Source organism: Myodes glareolus, chromosome 12, assembly GCF_982192425.1.
Source record: "Myodes glareolus chromosome 12, mMyoGla1.1, whole genome shotgun sequence".
NCBI lineage: Eukaryota > Metazoa > Chordata > Mammalia > Rodentia > Cricetidae > Myodes > Myodes glareolus.
Window position 1 is genome coordinate 38,481,158 of NC_142037.1, and position 19,163 is coordinate 38,500,320.

Sequence of the window (19,163 nt, forward strand, 5' to 3'; positions counted from 1 at the left end):
TTAAAGGGCATTTGCTCCAGTGACTGAGGCTACTTGACTGCTTTCTGTGTATCTTGCTGTTTCAGGCACACACAATGAAGTAGAGCTGAAGAAGAAATTACAATGTCCCTTTCTGGGAGGGGTCTGGATATTTTCTTCTTCCTCAAGTGTAGTCAGAGTTTCTCTGTGTCCCAGCAGTCACTCCCAAATAACCAGAGTAAGACTTATTATTAATTATAAACCCTTGGCCCATAGCTCAGGCTTATTACTAACTAACCCTTACATTTTAGAGTAACTCATATTTCTTATCTACCCTCTGCCAAATAACAGTGCCTTCTTCAACATAGCATATTCATCTTGCTTCTCTCTGCATCTCCGGTGACTCTGCCCTCCTTTCTCCCAATGCCCTCTCTGCCCTGAAAATCCTGTCTAGCCAATCAATCAGCTTCTTATTAACAATGAGAACAACATCTTCACAGTGTACAGAAGGATTACTCCACAGCACTCAAGCCTTACATAGAACAGTCAGTGGCGGCACATAACTTTAGTCCCAGCACTTAGGAGGCAGAGACAGGTTGATATCTGAGTTTGAGGCCAGCTTGGTGTACAGAGCGAGTTCCAGGAGAACAGGACTATGTTAAAAAAATACAAACACACAAACAAAAACAACTCTTACTATTGTATCTTTTTTTTATACCATTGAAGTAATCCCTGTCTTCATCAGGGTATTTATTGTTGGATCTTATTCGTTGATATTCTATTAAGGATTTTTAAAAATATATGTAATCTTCGTTGGGCTTGCTATCAGCCTGTTATGTGAAATATTAAACAGACTCGTGCTCCATTTTAAAGGCAAAGATCTGGAGTCCAGAGAAACACGGTTCAAATATTTCTGACCGTCCACATCTAGTCTTGATTTCATTTTCTAAAATTACCTGGAATCCATCTTCTCCTCTCTGTAAGCCCAGCTCACTTTTGTACTAAATTCAAGGACTGTTGGTGTTCTCCGTACACTGAGCTTTTGACCTCCAGTCAGTAAACTTATTCAAGACAGAATCATGCGGACCTCTTCCAAAAAGCCCTTTGAGGATCCTGTGGCCCAGTCAGCAGTTACACTGCTGAGGCCCTTATCATTTGACCCACTTTTCTGACTCATCTGGAAAGAAACCACGTGATCAACGGGTGAAAGAGGAGTGTTGGGATGAGGAGCCCCAGCCTCACCTCTCCCCTAATGGACCTGATCGCCACTATATCCCCTCTAACTGGGCCCCCCACCTCTAATGGGCCTGTTCACCCTTATCTCCCTTCTAACTGGGCCCCCCACCACCTGTAATGGGCCTGATCGCCACTATCTCCCCTCTAGCTGCCCCCCCACCTCTTATGGGCCTGATAGCCACTATCTCCCCTCTAACTGGGCCTGATCGCCACTATCTCCCCTCTAACTGGGCCTGATCGCCACTATCTCCCCTCTAAGTGGGCCGAGATCATGTACCATGAAAAACTGAAGTCAAGAAAATAAGAGATTCTTTTAAATTTTCAACTGAAAATCAAATATATATTTATAGTGCACAATTTTTTGATATATGCATACACTGCGTTGATGGCAAAAATCAAGCAGGGGGAGGAGGGGAGAGAGGTTATGGAGCGTGAGCCTAGAGAGCTATTAGGGAGACTCTGTTCCAAAATTATGTATTATCTCAGCAAATTTCTGGTGTGCAGTTGGTAACAGTAGCCACCATGTAGTACAGTAGCTTTCTTGAGCTTGCGCCTCCTAACTGAAATTTGATCAGTGTCCCTTTTTCCCTAGTCCCAGGAACCACCCACCCTACTCTGTTGGTGAGACTTTTTAAACGGTCCTTCTATGAGATCCGTAAGTATTCTTCCGGGGCCTACTCTGCTTAACATCCTTCAAGTTCATTCCACATCGTCCCAAGTGACAGAATTTCCTTCATTTTAAAATCGGACCGATTTGAGTCCTCGACCACCACACAATGAGGTCGGCCTCCAGGATGGATCTGGTAAGACTGGACTAGCACACGCAGGCTCTTGTTTCGCAGCAAGCAGGAAAATGAACGCCTGTAACACCTAGAACTGGAGAGGCATAGGTTCCCTGGGCACAGGGTCCCCACAGAAGATAAGCTGCACAGGGAGGAGGGGTGCCGCGCTCAGCCCCCCTCCCTCCTCTCGGCACCCCCTCCCCTCGATTCCCTGCACTCTCCTCCCTCCCACCCCGCGGCCCCCTCCTCCCCGCACTCAGGGCTGAACTCGAGCGCTGCCCGCCGAGCCGGGCCGCTTCAGGGGGAGGCGCCAAGTCTCGAATGTTCCCGGCCCCGGCCGCGCAATCCCTGCACCCGGGAGCGGAGCGGCGTGGAGGTAAGCGTGCGTGTGGGCGGCGGGCCCGGGGGCGAAGGACGGGCGGAGGCCTCACCCTGCGCCAGCCCGGTGCGCAGCCGCTGCGGGGGCTGGGCGAGCCTCCATCCCACCCAGGCCGCAGGCCGAGGCCGCGGTGCGCACGCGCGAGCCCCGTGGGCGAGGTCGGTGGCGCGGTTCTGGGTTCACGTCCCTTCCCCGGGGCCCTGGGACCACGTAGCACTGCGCATGCGTGCAGGCCAGGCCGAGGGTCCATTTTTGGCGTCGCCCCAAGCCAGGGAGCGACTCTAGGCTTCCGGCTTCCAGCTGGGAGGGGTGAAGGAAGGTGGATGCTAGACCCCGGGTCTCCATTCCTTCCCAGCACGCGGGGAGCTAGCAGTCCCGTTTCCCGATCTTTCCGCCCGGAACCGCCTCGCTGACTCAGTGGCGCCTCAGGCTTCAGGCCATAGGTCGCGAGGTGGAGGGATGGCGGGCAAGGCCTGGAGCTGCCCTGAGATTTCTCAGCCTGCTGCCTGTTGGGCTCTGCTTAGGCCGGAAGTGGAGGGGTTTAGAGGCTGCAAACTTTCCCGGTGCCCCTCCTTGGCGGAGATGGAACTTCCGCCTGAGTTGAAGACAGGTTTAGAGCCGACTTTTTGCCGTTGTTCTTTACAAGGTAAAGATTTAACCCAGACTGTTACAAAGGACACAAAAGAAAGATGCTTTCTAGCACACCCGGCGGTTGCCCTGAACGGGTGCTCGGTTACCTTAGGCCACTTGACGAGACGATAGTGAAAAACAGTCAATGTGGCCACGTTGGGAAGGTCCTAGCTTGAAGTTTAGGTGGAAATAGCGGACAAGAGATGTGCATAAGTGGGCCCGTCCAGGTGTGGACCCATCCTGTCTCAGCTCCATTCACAATTCCTTGGCATTCAAGCCTGATATTTGAAAGGGAGAAGCCCATTAGAATATCTTCCCTCCTGCCAGAACCGTTGCTTAGTGACTTAATCCCTGTCAGAGCCGAATAAAAGTGATCGAGTTCACAAACAGCCCTGTGGAACTTTGCAAGATCGCGTATGTTCTGTGTTAGCTGTTTAATGGTCGTTGGGTTCCTCTGTATTTGCTTCTTCCCAGTGAAGTCTGGCACCTTTCTGGGCACAGCGTGTAGTTAAGCCAGTTTCACTCAGAGGCCAGGGGCTGCTGTGGGGAGTGACTAACCATGCCGTTACTTCTGTGCTTGGTAGTCTGGTACGATGTGCTGGCGCAGACATTTTGGTGTCTGGACTAGAATAACGGCTTGGAGAATCCGAATGCATTGGATGAAATGTCACACAACATCTTTGTTTCTCATTAATAGCTGCCCCGTGCATGTTACCAGGTAGCAGAGCCACTAGAATGACGCCTTAAACACAACACTCCCACCATGCAGGCCTTGTTGCTGTTTGGGAGCTTCCTGAGTGGACCACCATTCCAGAGCCTGCGCCTTTGTTCCACGGTCACATGGCGGGGGACTTTACATCTTGAAACAACTGCGTCACTTCAGAGAGAACATTCCCATCTAAAATTGCCCCTGCTCTGGTTCTCCAACCCTTTAGCCTCTTCTTGGCTTTGTTACCCACGTCTATGGTCTATGGTTCTCTTGTGTATGCCCCTCTCATTACCTACAAGGTATTTGTTAACTAACTGAGTGAAAGTTAGATTGAAACCTAATTTCCTTTAGAGAGACTTTGTGCAGAACTTGGACTCGTGTGACATTTTTATTTCATAGCAGATGCTATCCTAGGTGTTTGGGGGTTTAGCAGTGAATAAAAAGATCACTTTTCTCTGGTGCTTGCATTCTTGTCAGAGATGATGAGCAACCGACATTTAATAATTTTGCCAGGGAGGAAGTGGCAAATGCTCTGAAAATGGAATATGAATTGAGAGTGCAGAGGTGACTTGTGTTTTTAACAACCCAGTGACTGTGGAACGTGATATTTATGGTGGAATGAAAATGTCCTATTAGGAGGAAATACTTGCATGCTCTGTCCTGAGGCCTGCAGCTCTGCCACTGTGGCAGATATCACCATCCTCTATACGTAAAAGCTGAACGTATCAGGATTTCTCGGTTTAATTCACAACGGCTAATGAAGAGACCAGAATCTTTCTCATAGGAGAGACTAACCAGATAACCACTATAGATGCACTCAGAAAACTATAGCGCCAACTTGCCATACCTTATATTCTGCAACCACAGATTTAACAGACCTTGAATTGGAAATATTAAGAAAACACTTTTACTGAGCATACAGAATTTGGGAGGGGGGCGATCATTATTAACTAAACAAGAATATCAACTTTTTATTTTTTTCTTTTAAGACATGATTTCACTCTACTTCACTAGATCAGACTGCCCTGAAACAACTTATTAGGATTCTCGTGCTTCAGCCTCTCTAGCACTGAGGTTACAGGCGCCAAGCCCGGAGGGATACCACCCACACAGCATTTACATCAGGTGTTTCTTCTGTGTCCGATTGAAAATAGAAAGAGAATGTGCCCTGCCCGTATGCATGCGACAGTTTCCATAAGTGACTTGAGCTTTCACAGAGTGTGGTACTGATGGTTTTGGATCCCGCAGCAGTCCCCTCACCCTGTCTTACTGTACCCTGCCATAGCTTCTTAATTTCCTCTGACATTGAGTCATGGGAATGACAAGTTGATGTTATTTCATGATATTCAGTGATCTCTATTAGAGGTTCTGTATGAGCCAGACAAATCTAAGCAGCCATCAGCCCTTGACTGTAGAGGACTTGGGGAAAGACACCGATGGAGAAGAACCTGTTTTAGGAAAGGTGTCTCCTCGGAGGTCTTTTATTTAAGCAACGTAGGCCACAGACACTCCATGTTCAAGCATTAAGAGGCTATTACTGTAGAGGTATAGACGGAGGGAACTCTATTAATTAGCTTTTGTCCACAGGAGGTTGTCATATTTAATTTCAGTTTTAACAGTTCTGAGACTAGAATGCTGCTGTTTTCAAAGTTTACTTGGCATTATTACAAACCAGAATTGTCCAGGAACGGGAGATGGGGAACAGGAGTGTCAGGGTGGCAGAGAAGAGTTGAGGTCCTTTTGTTCAAGGCTGAAAACCAGGCGGTCCGTGTAGGAATGCAGATCAGTTGCCCCTCTCGATCCTTCTAGATTTCCTTATCTGGAAGGAACACGTGTCTAACAATATGATGATCTCCAGGAAATTGAAATCATAATAGACTATTAAACATCAGTCTGACACCGAAGTGTGTGTTTTTAGCATCAGCTTTGCTAACCTAACCTGAGTTAATATGTATTGTTTGTCCCCCATACATTTTTGAGCTAAAGGTGCTAGTGAATGGTAGCTAAACTGCAGTGTTGTTTATATCACAGCAAATGTATATGAAAGGATTCCCAAGAGGAAACAGATGGAGGTCAAGAGGGTCTACTGTGTTCATGAATTAGTGTTGTAGAGCCAGGGTCTTTAATAGGATAATAGTTACCACATCTATTAATATCTATTTAAACATTGGATGTATAAGAAATCAAATCTTAAATGGACTTACAAATGGCTTTTTGTGTCAGTTCATGCCATTCCTGCAGCAACGTAAAATTTATTTTTAGTTTATGTTGACGGTTTGCCCACTTGGAGATGACATTTTTGTTATCGGTCTTATCAGTGGTGCTGGGCTCAGTAATCTGAAGATGATTGCTAAAGCATTGCTGTGGGCTGATTCACCCCAAACCTCACCGTGAAATTGGAAACCACTTGTGTCCCACAAGTCGGTGTACTGCTTTTCCTAAGCATCAGGCAGCACTGCTTCCTTTGGGGGTGTGCTGACTGCGGCTTGTGTGTGGTTGTGTTTATAAGCACCCAGTGCAGCCAGCAGCTGGTTAGGTGTTCTTGTTCTACCGTTCCCATTTGGGACTGCCAGCATCTCATTCAAGAGGAGCTGAATTACAACCAATGCACGTGACAATTGAGGCTGTGTTTTATTATTTTATATACTTATATTACCTGTAACTCAAGTTTTGCACTGATAAAAGAATGATAATGATACTTTTTTTTTTTTTTTTGATTTTTCGAGACAGGGTTTCTCTGTAGGTTTCTACAGAGCCTGTCCTGGAACTAGCTTTTGTAGACCATGCTGGCCTCAAACTCACAGAGATCCCCCTGCCTTTGCCTCCTGAATGCTGGGATTAAAGGCTTGTGCCACCACCACCCAAAGAGAATGATACTTTGAAATTACTCAGCAAACATGCTTGAGACCCCACTGACATTTACTTTGTCTGCAGCTTCCTCACACACTGATACCTTGTTGCCCCTCCCACCACTTTGCTTAACCCTTTCTTTGCCTCCTTAAGGAGAGTGTCTCAGGTGGGAGAACTTGTCAGTAGCATCACTTTATGTATCACAAGGAAACTTCTTACACATTATGTTCCTCAAGCATGACTTAGAGCTGATCTCATGGAATTGAATTTAAAAACAGCTCTCAGATTTCTCTGAAGAAACTGCCCCCATTTACTTTTTACTGGGACCACTTTTTTTTTCTTTTTGGTTTTATGAGACAGGGTTTCTCTGTAGCTTTGAAACCTGTCCCAGAACTATCTCTTGCAGAGCAGGCCAGCTCGAACTCACAGAGATCCTCCTGCCTCTGCCTTCCGAGTGCTGGCACCACTTCTGATAGATAACTCTCAGCATGGGGAAGCCTCTGGTTAACTAGCCTATTAGCTCTTATGGCTCTCCACATCACCTGAGAGCTGGATCTTCCTGTCTTCACAGTACTGTGTTTTCTGTTTGGTTCTTTTATATACTTGTTTTCCACTCACTGGGAATACAGGCAGTAACTTGGCCAATGAACATGTGTTCTATAATCAGCTTAGCTCCCTTGCCCGAACTTCTTTCCAGGTAACGTGTGCCACACTGAGTTGCGGACACACTTAGTGTACAGATTATCTCACCAACAGTCTATGTACAGTTTATTCTTTGCTTTGTACAGGGACATGAATTCTCCTGTTCTCTGGGAGGATTCAGATGGGATGTGTTTGTCATGTTAGAAAAACTATCTTGTGTCTGCTAGTCTTTGACTGCGTTGTTACTAACAGTGTAAGAGAAAACTGGCAAAATACAAACAAGGGTAACTTAGAAATAGATTATTAAATGATATACGTTTAAGAAAACAGCTGGAGGACTGGAGAGATGGCTCAGCCATTAAAGGCTAGGCTCACAACCAAAAATGTAAGAAAACAGCTGGAATAAAAAATACCATACAACAGATGATCCTACTTGATATTTATTTGGCTTTGAAGACTTACTAGTCAAACACTGGAATGCTGGCTCCTGAGTGTTTAGCCGCTGGCTCTTAAGTGTCCAGCTGTTGGCTCCTGAGTGTCCAGCTGTGAGCTTGGAACCCCGACTGGAAGGCAGAGAGGGGACGGAGCTTCCACTGAGAGAAGGTTTTCCTTTCTCATTTTGGCTTGTAGATCAAATCTTGAGACCCCTTAATGTTATTTTTGTTACTTTAAACTAAATGAGGAAATGTAGCGGAAGCTATTCTGCAGAGCTTACCATGGAATATATACGTGAGCCAAGTCATAGCCCTACAGCAGATGGAGGAGGCAGAAGCGGTGATGTGACCTGCAGTAGGACAGCTAGGACATCCCACTCTCATCTCCTAACAGGGGCCTACTTATGCTGTGACTCTGTCACTCTGAAGGCTTGTCCCAATATGGATATCAGCCTCCACCATGCCCTCCAGAAACACTGCCTTCCTGTGCAGAAAACAGCGATGTCTGGAAGCCAGTTTAGAGCAGAGGTAGAAAACACCTAACATAACTGATATTAAACACTTTTTTTCCTAGTTCAGATTCTCCTTGCCAGGCATGCATCATCCTATAGCACTGATTTACTTTTAAAATGACAGAAGAAATCTTTGCTTATGAATCATCATTATCAATGTTTTATGAAATTCCCATGTCTCTAGTAAAAGCAAAGTCAGAATGGTGGTGCTCCAGTTTTAATATTGGTTAACTTTATCCCCTTACAGGCTGGCCTTGAACTGGCCACATAGCTGAGGATGGGCTTGAACTCCTGATCTTCCTAAGGACAGGCGGGGATTATATGTATTATATGTGCATACTAGCACAGTGACTCTCAAAGCATTATGTTGTGATTGGAAAAGTGGTAATATACAAATTTATTGTTATAGAATTATGTGGATTCTTTTATCTTTGGAATTACCTTCATCAAAACTTCTATGGGAATTCCCAGCAAAGCCCAGCCGTGTATCATGTTGTCATCTGCACTGTAATAAACGAGGGCTGTTTCTCTGTGCTCTGAGCTTTACCTAATGGTCCGTTACACCATCTGTATTAATTCATGATGTAGTGATTTGTCCAACATTGCTAAATCTAGAAAATTAAATGTGTGTGTGTGTGTGTGTGTGTGTGTGTGTGTGTGTGTGTGTGTGAGAGAGAGAGAGAGAGAGAGAGAGAGAGGGAGGGAGAGGGAGAGAGGGAGGTGGAGGTGCATAAAGAGACTGGAAGAAGGCGTTGGATTCCTTGCAACTGGAGTGCAAGCAGCTGTGAGCTGCCCAGTGATCCTCTGGGAGAACAGGAAGCTCTCTTAACTACTGAGTCATCTCCTCAGCCCCTAGCGAATTCGTGTTAGTTGATACATGGTATGTCTGTCCTCAGGTTGTCAGTCCTGTTGGCAGATCCTGCTTACCTCTTTACTCTTCCTTAGGAGTTTTTCTCTGGTTCTGCTACTACAGGGTTCATCTAGGTCAGCTCTTTTTAAAACAGAGTGAAGTCATTTTAACATTTTTTTTTAACATTGAAATATGATGGAATGGCATAGGATGGCGAAGGGCAGAATAGCAGAGCTGTGTAGACAACAGGAAAAAGATTCCCTATTTCATGTAGGAGGATAAGAATTATTTTATGAAATTTTGTTTTAGGGTTCTGTTAGTCAGCTTTGTGTTGCTGTGACAAAGTGCCTGAGTAAAACTTTTAAGCAGAGGAAGACTTACTTCAGCTCATGGTTTCAGGCCTGTGCTTTTGGTGCATGCTCAGGAATCACATTTCAGTAGGAGCACATGGTGGAGCTGAACTGCTTACTTCATGGCAGCCTGGATATAGAGAGAGCAAAGGGCCAAGGATAAGATTTACCCTTAGGGCTGGAGAGGTGGTCCAGGGGTTAAGAGCTCTGGCTGCTCTTCCAAGGGACCTGGGTTCATTTCCCAGCACCCACATGACTGCTCATAATCACCTCTTAACTCCAGTCTCAAGGATCCAGCCCCCTCTCCTGGCCTTTGTAGATACCAGGCAAATATGTGGTTCACAGACAAACATGCATATAAAAAAACCCATACACAAAAAATTAAACATGCACACACAATACACATTCTTCCAGGACATGCCCTCAGAGCCTCCAAATAGGTCCTACTTTTTTTTTTCTTCTGGTTTTTCAAGACGGTGTTTCTTTGTGTAGCCTTGGCTGTCCTAGAACTTGCTTTGTAGACAAGGCTAGCCTCGAACTCACAGAAATATGCCTGCCTCTGCCTCCAGAGTGCCAGGATTAAAGGCGTGCACTACCCCTGCTAGGTCCTACCTCTTAAAGATTTCTATCATCTTCCCCTAGCTCATGAAGCTAAGAGTTCAGCAATTAATCTCTTGGTAAGGTTAGAATCTTCTCAATCCAGTCACCTCCCAAAGTCCATCTCCAAAAACTCCTACACTAGAAACCAAACTTTGAACACATGAGTTTGGGGGAAATGTTGTAATCCATATCATAACAGACTTCATATATGTAGAAAAAAAGCAAAAACAAACAAGCCAAAAAAAACCACCAAAAGCCAAAATATCCAAAAGATGTCATGGTGATCCAGACCCTGGCGTCGTTCTTGAGACTGAAGTAATCTGTGTTCCTCTAGCCTTCCACAAGTGTGCCTTTGTCTCCACTATCGCTGGGCACTGTTCCTGGGTAACTTCTGTGGGCCTAGTGGGTACGGCTGAACTCACTGTGTCTGTGCTCCCACGATGACTTCTGTGATGAACGAGAGTGGCTGTTAGTGTGACTGTTGACTTCTGTGAGTAGCCTGCACCCTTGTCCGTTTAGTCCCTTGGCCGCGGTGAGTTCCGTGTGCTGCAGCCATCTTCTCCCAGGCTGTGCAGTGTCTTACACTTTCTCACAGATAATGCTGCCTTCATGTCTTAGCTAAGAAAGTTCTGGCTGAGAGGCCTTTGCCTATCAGCATAGCTTTGGTTTAGAAGACTTCCCAATTTGAAGCCAACCTGAGCTCTACCGAAGGACCCTGTCTCAGTAACCAATGAAGGAACAAAAGGAAGTCTCCTGTGCTTATAGAAGGGTGAAGTTTGCCCTTTTCCATAGTCCATGGGCTTCTCTTTTGTTGAAGAGTACAATTAGACGTTATTTGGTGCCTGGGCCTGATGGCACCTGTATGCAGGGGACAGGTGGCTCTGGAGTACCATCTACATAGTGAATTCCAGGTCAGTCAGGCTGCATAGTGAGCCCTGTCTCCAAAACCGAAACCCAGCTTTCTCTAATAAAAATATTTTGCTATGTTTCATTGTTCATACTATTAAAATCCTGTCTTGAAACTTTAAAAAAATGCAAAAGTTACATTATAAGTTTTTGATATTTTATATTTGAGTACCTCTGCTGACTTTTTTTTTTCCTTTTTAGACAGGGTTTCTCTGTAGCTTTGGAGCCTGTCCTGGAACTAGCTCTTGTAGATCGGGCTGGCCTCTGCCTCCCGAGTGCTGGGATTAAAGGCGTGCACCACTACTGCCCCGACTCTCTGCTGATTTTTTTAAATAAGAGAGCTGATGCAATTTAAGAAACAGTTTCCTTTAATAAATAATGCATTGTTAACTTTGAAAAAAGGAGCATACTCTCCTCTTTCAGTCTCTTTAATAGAATTTATTTATGTGTTTATATTTTTCAGGCACGTTAACTCTCTTCTAGAAGACAGCTTTACAAGGATCTAGAAGGACCAAATTTGGGCTCCGGCACTCTGCAGCGACCAGGTACAGATGTTTGGAGGGAGTGTTTTTAGCCATTGTGTATAGAGTGAAGGCTTAGGAAAACTCTATGATCCTCAGCATGCCAGGCAAGTCAGCTGCGGCCTTGCGAAGAAATGATGTCATCACTTACAAGGGTCATCCTCAAGAACCTCTCAAATTACAAAGAAATTACAAATCTCATAATTATTTTGTAATTTTGAATTTGGGTTTGGCCACAGTTATGGCTGCTTGTGCTTCATGCTTGCGGCTAATGGGTGGCATTTGGACATGCCTGCCGAGAGGGTCCAAGGGCAGCAGCTTTGGAAGCACTCCCGGGTTCCATTCTAAACTCTGATCTTACTGATGGTTACTGTGGGTTGGGTTACTAAAGCATCCTGAAACAGGCCTATTTCTGTGATTACTCGCCTGGCTATTGCAAAGATTCAGTGAGGTACCAACCTGCACTCTAAATGCCTGTGTTTTCACACCATGGCTGTGGTTTACAGTGCTGTTACTAATAGCATAAGAATCATGCAGGTAACAGGATGAGGCAGCTATAACCTCCACACACTGTACCCCAAGCAGAAGTTGGTTTTCTCTGTTATATGTGTCACTTTGACATGGTGGAAACAAGTTTACCATTTTTTCAAAACAAAACTAGGGCATTTGTTTGCACTATTTCATATTAGTAATTAGTCTTTAAGTTATTTTTGAATTTTGACTAATAAACACTGAATAACCTAACATTATATTAATGTTATAGTTAATCCTAATTGACTCTTATGAATACTTCCTCTTTGCATGTGTAATTTTCATATGCCTTGCATACAGTTACATTTTAACCTGACCAGTTCAATAAACAGAATGGACTATTTTTACCAACATTTTTAAGGAGTTGATTATACTGTGATCAAAATGATTAAAGAAAGATACTGAAAGGAGCCATTTTTTCCTACTTACAGGAACTCAGGATTCCTAATCACCGATCTTAGCGCATATGAACGTTCCCCCTTCCTGCAAGTGACAGGAGACCTAAGGGTGGTGAGGGCAGTTGTGTCTGTGTTTGTTCCTCTTTCTTCTCTCCATCACCGTCCTCCCCACCTTTCAATTTTCCTCTTTTCATCTCTTCCTTACCATTCTCTTGCTTGTCTCTTCTTTCTTCTTTCTGTTCCTGTGATGCTGGCATTGAGTCTGGAGCATCATACATGCTAAGCCAGTGCTCTCATTGAGCTGTGCTCCTAAGCCCAGACGCCTCTTCTTATTCTAGTAAATTTAGGGTTAAATATGCAAGAGTGTTTCTGGGGAAGCTGCTGCCAAAAGAGGATAGGGATGCCCTTCAGTCCTTAGGCTAGGGATTGTAGCTCAGTGAGGATGCTTGCTCTGCTTGGGCACGGTCCTAGATCTGCTCCCCAGCAATGGGGTGTGGGAGGGTACCTTAAAAAGACATGCCAGCTCCCACTGTCTGGTCCTATTTTGCAGTACCTGAGCATATACATTCTGTTCTACTCTGAGTAATGTGTGTATTTGGTAACAAAAGAATTGTGGTCCCCTCTCTGAGAGAGCGATCCCATTAATAGAGAAGTCCCACAAGAATAGTAATTGGTGTGAGGCAGAACATGTGCGCTCTGGAGGCTGCAGAGAGAAGTAAGAGCTGTGGAAATACGGGCCCAGCCTGTGCGGCTACTCAGGAGCCAAGGCAGTAGCAGTTGGGCTGGATTTAAAGGAAATGAAGATTTCAGTAGCTATGCGGAAGTGCTGTAATGTGTGATGCTGATTAAAAATGGCAAAAATGGTTTTCCAGATCAAATCATAGACATTTGCCAGAGAGAAAGTTTAAGTGATCTCTTTTAGTTTTGTTTTTGGGTCGGCAAATAGTCTTCCCCTGAATTTCATCTCCAGTTCCTAAGTGAGCTTTTAAATATAAGCATGTCTTTTTAAAATTGGTTCTTCAAACATTAGTAATAATGATTTACTATTCACTGACCTCATTTTAAGTTCAGATGCTCTGGATGCTTATTCTTTATAAGACCTACTTACAATTGAGGAAAAAATTGAAGAAAATTTCACCAAGGCTATTAAAACATGTTGTGGTGACATTTGACCCCAGTTTGAATTTTTGGTTGTTGTTTTTTGACAAAGGGTTTCACTGTAACAGCCTTGACTGTCCTGGAACTATCTCTGTAGACAAGGTTGGCCTCGAACTCACAGAGATCCACCTGTCTCTATCTCCTTAATCACCACTGGCCGGCTTGATTTTTTTTTTTTTTTTTTACTGAGACAGGATTTCTACGTGTAGCCCTAGCTGTCCTTGAACTCTCTCTGTTGATCAGGCTGGCCTCTGTCTCCCAAGTGATGAGATTAAAGGAATGTACCGTTTTCAATCTATCTTTTCCTAGTTCTAGCTCTATTGCAGCAAATACCAGGTAAAACGCTGTGATAAAAAAGCGTGCAATGTGCATTGCATGTAATCAATCACTTGATTGGAGCAAACCTAATAAATTAGAAAACAACAAATGTTACTAAATATAATTAAATTGACTTTTAATTTAATAATTTAATAAATATTATTAAATTGACTCTTAGAGGGAAATACGACTTTATTTATATTGCCTTTAGCTGTGGGATAGCTAGTGTGTAATGGTTGAACCATGAGACCATTCTGCATGTCTTCCAGTCGGGCTTCCCCTGCTGTCACCTCAGCTGTTGCGGTCACTTTGATGGGACACCGGAAATTATGAAGGAAAGAGTGTTCTTGCTCCATACTTGATGGCTTTTGCTTCAGACCCTTGGGTTGTTGTTGAAGTCCAGGGCAACAAAACTGTTCATTCATTCAGCTGTTCGTTCATTCATTTTATCCCCCTTTTTATTCATTTCTCCTTTGTTTTTTCCAGCTTAGCAGGTCATACATTCTTCAGGAGCTGAGAATTCATAAGTCTGGTCTTCACCGTGATTTGGAACTTCCCAGTCTCAGAAAAGTTGACCAAGGTCTAGAATTTGTTTTTTCCTATCCATAGAAAAGTTATCTGTGAGATGGAAGTTTCTGCTAATTTCCTTGTAGATAGAAGGACCTCTCCTTCTGCAGGATGACCTTCCCAGACTTCAGGAGGATGATCCCCTTAAGAGTTCCTGAACACTGAAAACTACATATAGGACTTACAGCGGTTGAGGAATTACGTCCATCACCCATTCACCATTTGGGGACTTATTTTCTCTGTTAATTAGAAGCCAAGTCATTTTGTTTGTTTGGTACAAGGCCTTGCTTTGTTGCCTAGGCTTCTTTGTAATTCCTTAGCTTCCCAAATGCTGGGAATACAGACACTTGCTTACTAAAGCAATTTTCTGTGTACCTTGGCATGGGCTCTTGATTTTCCCACGTCCTTTCTCCTCAGGGACTGCACAGGACTGAGTCCATATGGAAGAAGAACTGCCTGGTTTCTATGGAGAAAGTGGCAAGGTTAGAAAAAAGCATGCCTTGTAGCGTGCGTATTTTGTTGCATGAACCATATCTGTTCAGCTGGTGAGAAGAGCAGTGAGATCATATGAGTCGTCTATGGAGAGGCTGCAGTGTGGTGCCTGACATAACAATAAATAATTGTGTGGGGGATATAGGATGTGGACAGGGCCAGCAACAGACAGTTGTCACCTGCGGGTTGAGGAAGGGCTCCCTGGGATGGTGGCATTTGAGCGTGATAAGGAACATAGGCTTCTGCCCACAGATGATGACCTTTACAGGAATAATGTTTACTCCTTTCCCAAATATTGAAAATTATTAAAAAAAATAGTCACAGAAGATAAGCTTCCAACTCATTGTGCTCTTTTCTTTCCCATCACATCTGAACATTACAGTCAACCGGCTTAAGTCCATACAGTATCCAGAGAATACCCTTTCCCACCCAGTATCCAGTGGGTATTGTTCCCCATCCTGTATCCAGTGGATATTGTTCTCCATCCTGTATCCTGATGTGGGAGTCCCCTCTGTGTGCTGTGATTACTGTTAATGAATAAAGAAACTGCTTTGGACCTATAGCAAGGCAGAACTTAGGTAGGCAGAGAAAACTAAGCTGAATGCTGGGAGGAAGAAGGGCGGAGTCAGAGAGACACTGTGGAGCCACCACCAGAGTCAGACATGCTGAAACTTTGCAGTAAGCCACTGTCACGTGGTGATACACAGATTAATAGAAATGGGTTAAATTAATATAAGAGTTAGCCAATAAGAAGCTCAAGCTAATGGGCCAAGCAGTGATTTAATTAATACAGTTTCTCTGTGATTATTTCGGGTCTAAGCTAGCCGGGTGGCTGGGAACCAACAAGTGGCCCCCCTTTCAACAGTATCCAGTGGATATTGTATAAAGGTAGTATAGTGTACAGTACAGCCAAACTTTTGAAATTCTGCCACATGCTAACATGGATGCTTGTGTGTGAACCCTTGTAGGAATTTGTAAAAGTAGCTTGAAAACCAGCAGTAGAACTGAGAGACTTAGAGATGATAGTAGAGGCTAACTGGAGAACTGGCTCCGCAGTCCTAACACTAGAACTGAGAGACTTAGAGATGATAGGAGAGGGCTAACTGGAGAGCTGGCTCAGCAATCATGAGTGCTTATTGGTCTTGCTGAGGACCAGAGTTTGGGTCCCAAACCCTTGCTATATGACTCAGTCACCTGTAACTCCAGCTTCAGAGGACCTGAGGTCCTCTTCTGGCCTCCATGGCTATATGTGCTTTTCTCTCTTTTATACACACACACACACACACACACACGCACACACACACACACACACACAGTGTTAATAGAAAAATTCCTAAATTCCTAATTCGTCCTGGGAACAGAGTTCATAAAATTGAATGAATCCACAGAGACGGCAGTGAAATTACCTTACTACATATACGTATAATGCTGTAGCTAGGAAATCCTCAAAAGGTGAGGCATTACTTTTTTTTTTTTGCCATTGTTTTACTAGACATGCCCAACATGGCATTTTGATTTTCCTATGTAGGCTGTATTTCCGCTGAACTGTATCAGCTTGGCGGTTGCTGTGGTCACATGCAGTGTGGTCACCCAGTGGATTTCCAGTAGATACAGAGTCTGTTTGTTCCAAGCCACCCAGTCAGACTAACAGGATGTATCTTAGTCTCTGATTCGTGGCAGGTATATTTTCTGTATTAGTTCTCCCTGACAGGGTATTAACATCTCATTACCTGCATTTTGCAATGAGATGCCAGCTACAGGTGCGGGTAGTGGATGGGATTTGAATGAAGTGGCACAGGAACACTTCAAAAGTGGTCGTGTGGTCAGGCGGGTACCTGGGTTACCCTGGAACTGAGTTCAACAGACACTGTCTTAATGGTGACAGTTGCAGGTTCTTATTTCCTTGAAGAGTTCAGTTCCCCACATTTTCTAGCTAGTGACCGGTTTCCATCCTCTGAAACAGCACGATGACCATAAGCAACTTGGGGAGGAAAGGGTTTATTTTTGCTTATAGTTTCATATCACAGATCATCACTGGGAAGGCCAGGGCAGGAACTCAGGGCAGGAACTTGAAGGCAGGAGCTGATGCGGAGGCCATGGAGGGGGACTGCTTACTGGCTTGCTCCTGCTTGCCCAGTTTGCTTTCTATACACCTCAGGGTCACCTGCCCAGCAGAGGCACTGCCTACAGTCGACTGGGCCCTCCCATATCAACCATGAGACTTGTTCACAGGCCAACCCTATGGAGACATCTTGGTTAAGATCCCCTCTTCACAGATGACCCTACCTGTTGTGTCAGGTTGATAGGAAAACCAGCCAGCACACCAGCTCTTCTGCTAACCCCTCGCCCGACAGTTGGCATAGAGTAGTTGGAGACTCGCGTGAAGTCATTTCTGGCACACAGAATGATTGACAGGATCAAGGCTTCTACATATGCTGTGTTTTAAATCTCTGTGCATTGTCTCCTGGGTGTCCTGGGACAAAATGCTGTAATTCCATGAAGCTACTATTAAATCTTTTCTTCAAAAAGCCTATGCATTTATAAATTGACTATCAGTTCACTATGTAATAATTCCCTCACAGACTTACGAATGGTCTCGTGATGACTCTTGCTGAGCATCTAGCTGTCTGACAGGCTTGAAAAGCAATATATTCACATGTCTGGCATACACGGGCTATTTGTGGTTGCTTTTCATTAGATTGTGACCTCCTGGGAGGGGATGGTGATGTCTTACTTTGCATCCTTAATTCAGTAATTCTACCAAACCTGATATTCTCCTGCTCAGCACCATCTCTTAATAAATGTAGGGTTGCAGATTGCACAAGCGTCCTTCACACTCTGGAATCCCAGTGGTCAGGGAGTCATGGCCTGGCCACTGTGTGTCTGTACAAGCTGACCAAGGGGAAAGCTCAGACTTAGGACTTGCAGACAGGTGTTTAGGAACTGGTTGGAATTTACCACTCGATTCTTAGTATTCAGGAGGCCACTTGATTTTGTAGCAAAGGCAGGATAAAATCCAAAACCATGCTTGAAAGGGGAAACAGCTGGGGTAGTAGCCAGTCTTTGCATCTTGGCAATGAATGCCAAGTAGCCATTTAAGGACTCAGGGCTGCAGAGACTCGAGGCCGCCAGTGCTGTCGTAGGAGAGCTTATTCAGCACTCAGGTGCCGGGTAGACGCATGGGCCTCTGTCTGTTCTCACCCACCTCGAAAGAACTGACCCGATGTAGCAAAGTCTATGGTGTGATTATTGCGATGACTCGAGATAATATATAAAACGGTAGAAGACCACTAGTAACATCTCCTTTAGATTCCTTGTGCAGCGTTTCAAACGTCATTCTTCTTAAAATTTACAGAAGGAAAAGAAATAAAGCAGACCTCTTAGAAAGTATGATTCTTTCATGATATGAGGAGGTAGGCAATTTAACATATATACTACTTAGATTAAAATCTCACTCCACAGTTCTGTTGTCTGTGTCCAGCTTTGACAGTTAACAGTGTCTCTAGAAAGAATTCTTTTTTGTATAACAACTCTGATTTCCAAATTAATCTAACATTACCATATAAAGGCATCCGTTTCCTGAAATGCCCACAATGAGGGTAGGCACCTGTTCTATACATTCATAATAATTGGAGCTTCTTGAATGTGAGATTTAAAGACAATGCCTGATTTCAACTTGAGTTTTTCTTGCACACCCACTGATACCGCTGCAAAATGCCCTGGTACTGAAAGTAACGGAAGAAATAGTAGCTGCTGCATCAGAACTGAACAGGAGAGACAACCGTCGCTGCTGTCCCAGATATGAGAGTAGGACCTATCATTTTTGGCATGGGAGCTTGCGATTTGCCTGGGGAGACGTGGGTCAGAGAGCTGAGCATAGGGACTTGCACATCCATAGGCAGCTCTTCTTCGCTCAGTGCTTACCGTATACTCACCTTCATTCGCAGCAGCAGTGGTCTGCTGATGAAAGAGACTGCTCTGGCTCTTTGCTCAAGAGCTGTGCTGGAGCAGTCTGTAAGGGCCCAGAGTGACATGCTGAAGACGCTGGGTGCTTCAGATCAGCCCAGACATCCTCAGCTGACTTCCAAGGTGACCGGATAAATACTTGCTCAGATTGGAAGCAAGCAAGTGGTCGGCTCTCTCAGATCGTCTTAGTAAGGTTTGGCTAGCAGCTGCCGAGAAAGAGTTCTTTTAAATTAAACATGAGTTTGGTGTTACTCTGAAAAACACTCCATTCAGTGGCATGTGGCCTGTTTCAAATATATTTATAAAATATATGTTTATTTTTTTAAATTCAAAAGCTAAATGAAGGAACTCTGGCCATCTCAAGTGCGGGAAAC

The 19,163-nt window shown here is 44.5% G+C and overlaps 1 protein-coding gene and 1 long non-coding RNA gene across 23 annotated transcripts in view; one reads left to right on the forward strand and one right to left on the reverse strand.

Annotated features, from left to right (window-relative positions):
• Positions 1 to 1,512: 1,512 nt before the first annotated feature.
• Positions 1,513 to 2,493, reverse strand: LOC125392459 (uncharacterized). The gene is made up of 2 exons (XR_007229533.2): positions 2,408 to 2,493; positions 1,513 to 2,070 (listed from the first exon to the last, which is right to left on the reverse strand). It is a non-coding gene; the product is annotated as an uncharacterized LOC125392459 (long non-coding RNA).
• Positions 1,780 to 19,163, forward strand: part of Rcbtb2 (RCC1 and BTB domain containing protein 2) — a 40,118-nt gene continuing 22,734 nt past the window's right edge. Inside the window, exons 1-6 of one of the 22 annotated variants that reach the window (XM_085698718.2) lie at positions 2,859 to 3,001; positions 11,302 to 11,383; positions 12,322 to 12,400; positions 14,251 to 14,344; positions 14,442 to 14,605; positions 14,749 to 14,813. In XM_085698718.2, the coding sequence (XP_085554844.1) occupies positions 14,772 to 14,813 (42 nt within the window). In that variant the 5' untranslated portion in view covers positions 2,859 to 3,001; positions 11,302 to 11,383; positions 12,322 to 12,400; ... (1 more) ...; positions 14,442 to 14,605; positions 14,749 to 14,771. The other 21 variants (XM_085698717.2, XM_085698715.2, XM_085698716.2 and 18 more) reach the window with 21 other exon arrangements.